This window comes from Bison bison, unplaced genomic scaffold (genome assembly GCF_000754665.1).
Source record: "Bison bison bison isolate TAMUID 2011002044 unplaced genomic scaffold, Bison_UMD1.0 scf7180017864286, whole genome shotgun sequence".
Classification (NCBI taxonomy): Eukaryota; Metazoa; Chordata; class Mammalia; order Artiodactyla; family Bovidae; genus Bison; species Bison bison.
In genome coordinates, this window is record NW_011494858.1 from 2,467,437 (window position 1) to 2,477,847 (window position 10,411).

The 10,411-nt window shown below is 41.0% G+C and overlaps 1 protein-coding gene across 1 annotated transcript in view; it reads right to left on the reverse strand.

The window, feature by feature from the left end:
- GALNT1 (polypeptide N-acetylgalactosaminyltransferase 1) overlaps window positions 1–10,411 on the reverse strand; it is an 80,767-nt gene that overhangs the window by 56,603 nt on the left and 13,753 nt on the right. Inside the window, exon 3 of the mRNA XM_010849755.1 lies at window positions 600–774. Coding sequence (XP_010848057.1) covers window positions 600–774 — 175 coding nt within the window. The remainder of the gene's footprint in view (window positions 1–599; window positions 775–10,411) is intronic.

Consider the following 10,411-nt stretch of genomic DNA (forward strand, 5'->3'; position numbering starts at 1 on the left):
TCTGATTCACGCAACAACATGGATCTCAGAGACACCAGACTATAAGCAGTGTAGATTCATCTATAAAAAGCTCAAAGAAAGACAAAGCTAATCTATGTTTAGAGATCAAAACAATGCCTGCCCCTGGGGCTGGGAGTACTGACCAGAAAGGAACATAGGAGAACTTTTAGAGGTGATGAAAATGTTCTATAATTTGATTTGGACGATGATTAGACAAGATAACATGTATGTAGCAATTCACTAATTTGTATGCTTATGACTGCATACTTCACTGTTTTAAGATACACACAACTTAAAATGATCCTTTATAAAATTGACTATATAAATGCTTTGGTAATAATGAGGTTTAAAATCCCTACTAAATCCATCAAGATAAACAATTATCTTTCAAAGCCTAAAACACATGGTCCCAATGATCTCTAGAACTTGAGATATTATTTTATCAGCATTATTTCTTAAGTGGGGGGTGGTGGTAAGAAGTAACTCAGTGATGTAACATTCATTTCAAGAATAGTCAACACTGATGTGTGATTTACTGAGAATTCAGAACATACTTTTCATTCACATTAAATACCATCAGGACCACACTAGGTACTTACCCTTCTAATCTAACATCTGGTAGAGATCTGTTGAGTGCAATCATCTCACTTGCCATTAAATTGAACTGATTGATTTTAAACATCTCTTTCATCTTTTCTTGATCCTCTTTAGGAATGACGACTGGTTTCCCCATTTCTCCAGGACCTTCATGAGGCTTTTGTACTGGCTCTAGAACTAAGAATAAGGAGGAAATTTAACTAACATTAATTTTTATAGCAATTAATTCATGTTTCTGTTGAATAACATTTATGTTTAAACTATGCCCTCAACAACCAGAGCCACCTCTGAGCCCATCCTCTACCAATGTGGGACACAGCCTAGGGGCTGCCCTGTCCCCTGCTTCCACACTGTGCCCTAATTCCAGACCTTCTCACCATGCACCACTCACCTGAATCACTGCATGGCCTTGGCACTCCCATCTCGAATATTGTGGCCACAGTAACTTCTCTAAAGCACAGTCTTCACTGTGCTATTCCCATGGTCTCAGGGAGTCTAATCTCTTTAACAGGAAACTTAAGTTTCCAAACCTACCACCTGCTGGGCTCTTCGCTTCCCAGCCCCACCCTCCCATCAAGCACCACCTGCTGCTCTCTCTGTGCCTCATGTCTACTTGTGCCAGTGCCTTTGCTCACACTGGCCACCTCCCTTGGCACCTCCCACCTCTACCTGTGAAACACCAAACCCACACTAGTCCAAGCCCCAGCTAGGACGGCTTCTCTCCTGCAGCTTTTCTGCATCTCTCTCGAGTGATGGCTTACTACTTTTGACCACATCATTTCATCCAAGGCTCTGTGTCTTTAATCAATTGTTGTTGTTTAGACGCTCAGTCATGTCTGACTCTTTGCGACCCCAAGGACTGTAGCCCGCCAGGCTCCTCTGTCCATGAGATTTCCCAGGCAAAAATACTGGAGTGGGTTGCCATTCCCTTCTCCAGGGGATTGTCCCGACCCGGGGATCAAAACTGCATCTCCTGCATTGGCAGGAAGATTCTCTATCACTGAGCCACCAGGAAAGTCCCTCTAATCAACAGCTCTCCCTAATTATGACTGCTAAACATGCCTGTGACACCCCACCTAGCTAGATTATGATTTCTTTTTTAGCTGGAGTTTTTTGTTTATTCATGTACCTTCTGTGGAGTTTAGCAGTGTTTAATAGGCATTTTATAACTATATGCTAAATTAATACATGAGTACAAGTATTATTCAAAATAAATCAAAATGAAACCCTAGAATTAACAATAGACATTATAATAAGCATTATGCAAGGTAGAACATCAAGAAATGCAATTCTAATCAGAAGTAATGTTGTTTCTTAACACAGAGTTGTTCCTCAGTATCCACGAGGGCCTAGTTCCAAGACAACTGTCACCCCACCCTGTGGATACCAAAATCTGCAGATGTGCAAATCCTTTATGTAAAAATGTATGTGGTACAATCACCCCTCTGCATAATCCATAGATATGGAGGACTGGCTGTATCAGTAAAAAAAAAGAATATTTCTGACCAGCAAATCCCAAATCTTGTTCCTAGTTATGTACTTTTGAGATATTAAAAGGTGTTACAAGAAAAATGTGTTCTAGAATATATTAAATTTGAAAAAATTGTGTTAAACTTCCCACCTAAAAGGGATGGATAGAGAATGAGGTGAGGGTAAGAATGGGATGAAATTATCTGTTTATACATTACTTATTTTTTAAGCTGAAAGTGTTATTCTCCTGCAGTGTGTTTTTAAGGCATCCCCCGCAAAGTCTCTGGATGGAAATGTCTGAAGACATCACGGCAGTAGATGAACCAGGAGTTCTCTTCAGACAGGCTTTAGGCTTTGTCTGACCGAAAACAACTCTTGTCGGCAAAGCTGGCCTACAGGATGACTGTCCAGAGCAGGTACAAAGGAACCTATCCACACCAGAGCTGCAGAATATTACTCACTATGCCTTCAACATAAAACATAAACAGAACATAAAATCTGTTTTAAAGAACTATCAAGGAAAAAATGGTGTATAATAATTGTCCCCATTCTCAGAGCTTAGAAACTGCGTTTTCAGGAAGGAAGTTAAAACATTAGGAAATAACTTGAAAAATCATAGGAAACTCCTGTAATACAATTTTAAAAAACAAATCCTATCTAATGTTTGCCAACTAAGCTCTTTAAATATAAGAATTTTTTAAAAATTCTCAGTGACAAAAATTTTTAATGACAAGTATAATGAAAACTGTAAGTACAGAAACACAATGCTCATATAAACTTTTAAAACTTAAAAAACCATAAATTATTAAACTCTCAGAGTCAATTTCTACTTACCTGTCTCTGAAAATAAAGAGCAATGAACAGATTTGGGGATTGGGACACTCAGGGGTCAGTACAAAGCACTGGAGTTCTGGAAGTCACACTTACCTTTTGTGCATGGCACAGACAAAGAGTAGGTGGGAGACATCTAGTGGCCCTGGTTATAAATATCCTTCAGTTACCTGTGCCCTATTTTAGTATAAGATGATGCTTTAAAGAAAAGTTAAAATGGAAACATTCTCACACTGCTCGGTTTTTAAATTTTTAATTGAGTATTAAGTTATACAGAACACCATCTGTAATATAGTTTTGCCTGAGGCAAGGTGAGGTGGAGTAGATTCTGAATGTAATTAAGTCCCTGGACCCACTTATCAATTCACAGGAAATACTACTGGGGACTGAGGACATGATTTAAAACAAACATTAACGGAATGCAAATCCTGACTGTGGAAAACTGGAGAAAAGAAAACAGTTTCTTCTTCTTCAACAACAACCAACAAAGCAGGGTGGAGAGGACAAAAAGAAAGAGGTACCATGTAGCTATGCCACAAGACTAGCTTTGCACTGACAGCTGTTAAAGACATGATGGATATGTGGAAGCTGCTCAGTCATGTCTGACTCTTTGTGACTCCATGGATTATACAATCCATGGAATTCTCCAGGCCAGACTGCCTGAGTGGGTAGCCTTCCCTTTCTCCAGATGATGGGTATGCTGCTGCTGCCTACTGCTGCTAAGTCGCTTCAGTCGTGTCCGACTCTGTGCGACCCCATAGATGGCAGCCCACCAGGCTCCCCCATCCCTGGGATTCTCCAGGCAAGAACACTGAAGTGGGTTGCCGTTTCCTTCTCCAATGCATGAAAGTGAAAAGTGAAAGTGAAGTCGCTCAGTCTTGCCCGACTCTTAGCGACCCCATGGACTGCAGCCTACCAGGCTCCTCCGTCCATGGGATTTTCCAGGCAAGAGTACTGGAGTGGGGTGCCATTGCCTTCTCTGGATGATAGGTATACGGGAGATCAATTTTCTGTTTTCTCTAATTTTGTTTATGCTTCAAATTTTCTATGAGGATTGGGGGAGTATGAAGGAGCACTCAAGAAATTACAGTAAGAACTAGTAAGACTAGTAAGTATAAACTTGATTGCTTATAGCCTAAGAGACTGTATGACCAGAAAATTAAAATCCTGCCCCATCATAGTGAACTCCAGCCTGGAAGTCTTAAAGAATTGGGCAAAACTGTACAACATACAAAATCTTCCTGGCTATAATACTTTACAAATTTGATCAGCTGGTACTTATTAACAACCCGAATATCTAGTATAATACCCACATTACATACTTTACCCCACTGATACATGTGAGTTTTCAGAGCCACATTTAAAATGACCATTAATCAAAAGTCTTGTAACTACTACTTACAGAACCCACCACAATAACTGAATTTAGAAATTATAATATCCCAAAGAATTAAAGGGGGACCAGTAAAGTAACCCACTTCAGTATTCTTGCATCAAAATCCCATGGACGGAGGAGCCTGGTAGGCTGCAGTCCATGGGGTCGCTCGCTAAGAGTTGGGCACGACTGAGCGACTTCACTTTCACTTTTCATTTTCATGCATTGGAGAAGGAAATGGCAACCCACTCCAGTATTCTTGCCTGGAGAATTCCAGGGACAGAGGAGCCTGTTGGGCTGCTGTCTATGGGGTCACACAGAGTTGGACACGACTGAAGTGACTTACAGCAGCAGTAAACTAATTTTCTTTGGCAAAGATGCCAGGATAAAATGAAATTAGTTAATGAATATTTTTATTACTAACACACTTGCAAAAAGCAACTAACAAAAAAGATAGTAAGTATTAACTTCCCTTGTTTTCTACTTACCAGTCTTTCATGTAAATTAAAAAAGAGATCAGTGAAACTTGTTTGAAAGCAATGGAAATGGGTTTGGATATAATCATTTTCCTGAACTGAAAAAAATACTTTCTTTGGCATAAAATTTCATTATGTAGATAATTTCTAAGAATAAAATCAGCTTTGACAAGGGGGTAACTAAGTGTTGTTCTGAAGTATTATGTGAAAACACAATACTAACATTTTATTGTATACTTCAGCTAAACTTCATCTACATGACAAGGTAGAAATTTTTCATTTCTTAGAAAATTTAATTATAAAAAAAAACTACAAGCTCACTCTGACTGCTGCCAAATGAGATTTACATATACAAACCACATGACATACCTTAGCTTTAACACAGCTTACAAATTTCTACAATTTGTATTTTCTCATGGAAGTAGAATAAACCCTGGTGGTTCAGTCATAAACAATCTGTCTGCAGTGCAGGAGACCCAGATTCGACCCCTGGGTCAGGAAGATCACCTGGTGAAGGGAATGACTGCCCACTCCAGTATTCTTACCTGGAGAATTCCACAGACAGAGGAGTCTGGTAGGCTACAGTTCATGGGGTCACAAAAAGTCTGACATGACTGACTGACTAACACTTCCACTTTTTCAAAGTTACAGGATATCCATTTGGGAAGATAAAAAGCTAAAAGCATTTCTCCCAAACAATTTTCTTAGGCGATCATAATTTTTCCTGTTTTTATGCACTATATTTCACTTACTCCAAAGTATTTTCCCCATATTTTAATATCTCTGAAATTGGGACTTGGCTTACAATGATAATTGAAATGTTTCTGTTTTCTTAGTGTTATATAAAATAAGTATTATATAAACAAAGCAAATTACCTAATTTTTTAACATTAAAATATTATTGCATATAACAAAATTCATTGATAACTCTGCTACCTCAATATCTGTGTTTTAACCCTTATTCCAATTTTATATACATTTGTAATGTGTACAAATAAAACTCTAAATACACTAAAAGTCTGTTAATATTTCTGAAAGCCTTTACTAACAATATTCTTGGACAGCAAGGAGATCCAACCAGTCCATTCTAAAGGAGATCAGCCCTGGGATTTCTTTGGAAGGAATGATGCTAAAGCTGAAACTCCAGTACTTTGGCCACCTCATGCGAAGAGTTGACTCATTGGAAAAGACTCTGATGCTGGGAGGGATTGGGGGCAAGAGGAGAAGGGGACGACAGAGGATGAGATGGCTGGATGGCATCACTGACTCGATGGACATGAGTCTGGGTGAACTACGGGAGTTGGTGATGGACAGGGAAGCCTGGCGTGCTGCGATTCATGGGGTCGCAAAGAGTCAGACACGACTCAGCAACTGAACTGAACTGAACCATCTAAAGTTTCTTCTATAAAATATGTTCTCAAAGTCTTCCTAATGTGACAACTGAAATAATTCTAGCCTAAGCACGTAAAAACTTGAATAATCAGTATTTTAGTAATCTGAAAATCAGGTACCGAGCTGGCATAAAGGATTAATTCCTACTTGAAAGTGTATCTGTAAAAATACTGAATGTTCTATGCAACATCCAAATCCATAAACTGAATGAGTTAATTCCAACAAGGCAGAGGAGTTGCAAAAATACTCCTAAGACATAACTTGTACTAATTTTATTTTTCCAAGGGCAATTTTATCTACTTCTCTAGCGAAAGAAGAATTTTCCTATTCTCACAGAGTCTGGTGTATAAAACACAAGTAAATATAAAACAATGAGAGAGTACTGCTCAAGAACATAAAATAAAACAGAATAAAATCAACCCTGTGTAATCACCAGACAGGCCTGCTGATACGTGATGTAGGTAAGTAGTGAGTACATGTAAGACCCTAGGATAATCTGATGAGCATTATCATAAGGATAATGAATCCATTCTGCTTAATTGCACACAACAGTATAAAGAGCAGAATTTGGTAAATTTTACCAAATTGGCACTGTAAAGCAGTTCAGAAAGGAGGTCCTTACGATACTGAGACAACTGCTCTAGAGTATCATATCTGCTCATTGTTTGTTTTAATTTGGTTTTTCAAATGCCACAGAGAATGAAGATCCTGGAGACCTTATGTGTTCTAACAGAAGAGACTTATTCTTCCAGGTCACTGACTGTACCTGCTAATTCCACTAAGAAGGTCTACATCCTTCATGCCATCGCCTGTCAACCCTCTCCCAACTACTTTAGTGAAAGATCTCTTCATCGGCACCACAATTTCTCAGCAGCCGTATATTGAGAGCAGTAACCTTAGGGTTCCTACACTACTTGGGACCTCCAAGTGCCCACTGCACTGAAACCCCCCATCAAAGCAGATTTTTCAAACTGTTCTTGCTTGGCAGCCATGGTTCCCCTTCCCTTAGTCATTTCCCCACTCTTTCCCTTCAATCCCTTGAAACAGTTTGAAAAATGGATTCTTTAGGGCCCCATCTAGAACCACTGGCCTCTCGTAAGTCTCTCCCTTCAGCTATTAACTCCCCTCCTGGCATCGTACTGCTCAGCCTGCTCTCATCCTGCCGCTGCTGACCTCTTTCTCAGTCATCCACACCATCTTGCTATTTCCACATAGTAAATATCAAGTTTCCTCAACACAGAGGTCCCATCCACCAGACTTAAACCTGACTCTCCCACAAGGCCCACTAAGCTCACAACCCTCACTCACCTTCATTCTCCTTTTTTCAGGACACGCTGTTGTCTCTCACGGCTCCACACTGCGCTCTCAGACAGTATCTCCTTTACTCTGTACTTCCATACTTTGAATAAAAGCTACTCCTTTTCTCTGATGCTCATGTCACTAGTGGTTTTCAGAAGCATACTAACCTTAGAATCCTCTTCAAGGATAAATCTTTTCTTATGGTTTTGATACCCCACTGTCTCCTCTGCCGAGAGTTTGTTCTTTGAAGTATTACTTCATTCCTTTATATTTTAAACCTCTTCAAAATACATTAAAAAATACGTCTGTACACAGAAAACCAACCTTAGCTCCATTCCTTTCTTCTAACTATTGTACTCTGTGTGTCAAAGCTTCCTAAAAGGATAAGCTACACACCAGTAAATATCAAGTCCACTGGTACTGAAATGGCACTTTCTAGGATAAAGAGAAACCCCATTAGGAAATGTATCACAACCACTTTTTCATCTCAGGTGAAATCACTGAACATCCATCCATCACGCCTGGATTTCCATGACCCTGCTCCCTCTGGCTTTTCCTGACTTCCAGGCTGCCCCTGACTTCCAGAAGCCTTCTCTCCCCTTGCTGACTCTCTGTGATCCTCTCCAACTCTGCCTGTCTCTGCTGCACACTCCGGAGCCCACAGTGCCACCCACGTGCTCCACCCCAGCCACTCTCTGCTGCATAACGCGCCCCCCCGGCCCCCAGCCCCTCCACATGAAATGCTCCAAACACAACTCGTCCTTCTGCCTTCCCACTGAGCCGCTCTGCCTCTGGGGCCCCTCCTCATACCAATTTACCCAAAGACGGAGACCTGAGAGCCATGGGAGACTTTTCACTTGCCCTATTACCTACATTCAGTGACTCTCCCTACTATGTAAAGTCCACTATCTACAAACTTCCCATATATTTTATTGTGTGCCCCATTTTAGTGTGGGCCCCAAGAACTTCTACAAACTTTCCCAGCAGTCTCACAACCAGTCTCACATGTCTCACTCTCTCCCACTACATCAGCCAAGTGACCACTCTCTTCTGAAAGTCGGGATCCCATCAGGTTACTTGTTTCCTTCTTTGAAATCCTTTGATGGCATGCCTCGCCTACAGGATAAAGTGCAAAACCCTTGGCATGTTATAAAATGCCTTCTGCGATGTGGTCTCTGCTGACCTCCCAGCCTCGTCTGTGCTCTCTCCTCACGCTTTCCTATCCATCAACTCTGTTCTCTCATGTGCTTATCTTATGCATGCTTTTCTCCTTTGCTTGGGATGTATTCCCTTCACCTGTCAAACCTAACAAACACCCATGCACCCTGATACTTTAGCCTGAGTGTTACTTCCCTGCAGCACCTTCTCAGAGGTCTCACGGTGTTCCTTCCTCCCACACACCTCTAGTGTGCTATCTACCGTATCACTGAAAGTTGCTCAGTTGTGTCCGACTCTTTGTGATCCCATGGACTATACAATCATGGAATTCTCCAGGCCAGAATACTGGAGTGGGTAGCCTTTCCCTCCTCCAGGGGATCTTTCCAACCCACAGATTGAACCAGGGTCTTCTGTACTGCAGGTGGATTCTCTACCAGCTGAGCCACTAGGGAAGCCCAAGAATACTGGAGTGGGTAGCCTATCCCTTCTCCAGTGGCTCTTCCCGACCCAGCAATCAAATGGAGGTCTTCTGCACTGCAGGTGGATTCTTTACCAAATGAACTATCAGGGAAGCTATCATATCACTACCTGTCTATTATTCTTCCTCTCCTACTGGATTGGGAGTTTCCCAACGGGAGAAACTATTTTGTACTGTTGAAATGTGTATCACTAGCACGTAGCACACTGCCCAGCACACAGCAGTTTACAAAACATTACAAAACATTGGTGAAGACCAAGTGTGTCTTCACCCACTACAGAGGTCCTGGTCTGTCTTATGATTGTGCTTTTGCATTTAAGATAGAATACCATGAGTTCCCACTATAAATGGCAATGGGTTAGTGTGGAATGAGGGGAAAGTTAATCTGTTCCATTTGGGAATATTCTAGGTTTTTAATGGTGAATAGCGATATCTGCCCTCTGATTTAAATGTCAACAGAGTTACAGCTCTAACACCAGTTAAGGAGGCTGGGTCTTGTCACACAACAAACTTACTAAGCAGCAGGTCCTTAAAGGAAACCAGGAAAGTCAACAGATAGGCTGACCTTGTATAAAAGTATATCTTATTAAAAATTATGGGGAAGATAAAAATTAAAAAGTTAGGCATTAGCCTAGGTATTACTAAAGTTCAGTATTAGCAACTGAGACTAATTTTAGGCAAATTTCCCATAAAATAAACAGAACTGGTTACATAATGGGGAAGATAAAAATTAAAAAGTTAGGGGTTAGCTTAGGTATTACTAAAATTCAGTGTTAGCAACTGAGACTAATTTTAGGCAAATTTCCCATAAAATAAACAGAACTGGTTACATAATCCCATCTATAAAAATTATAGTACGTAGGCAAGTAAGTTTTAGATTATAAATTTTAAAGGACCAGGTAGATCAGATCAGATCAGTCGCTCAGTCGTGTCCGACTCTTTGTGACCCCATGAATTGCAGCACGCCAGTCTTCCCTGTCCATCACCAACTCCCGGAGTTCACTTAGACTCACGTCCATCGAGTCAGTGATGCCATCCAGCCATCTCATCCTCTGTCGTCCCCTTCTCCTCTTGCCCCCAATCCCTCCCAGCATCAGAGTCTTTTCCAATGAGTCAACTCTTCGCATGAGGTGGCCAAAGTACTGGAGTTTCAGCTTTAGCATCATTCCTTCCAAAGAAATCCCAGGGCTGATCTCCTTTAGAATGGACTGGTTGCATCTCCTTGCAGTTCAAGGGACTCTCAAGAGTCTTCTCCAACACCACAGTTCAAAAGCATCAATTCTTCGGCGCTCAGCCTTCTTCACAGTCCAACTCTCACATCCATACGTGACCACA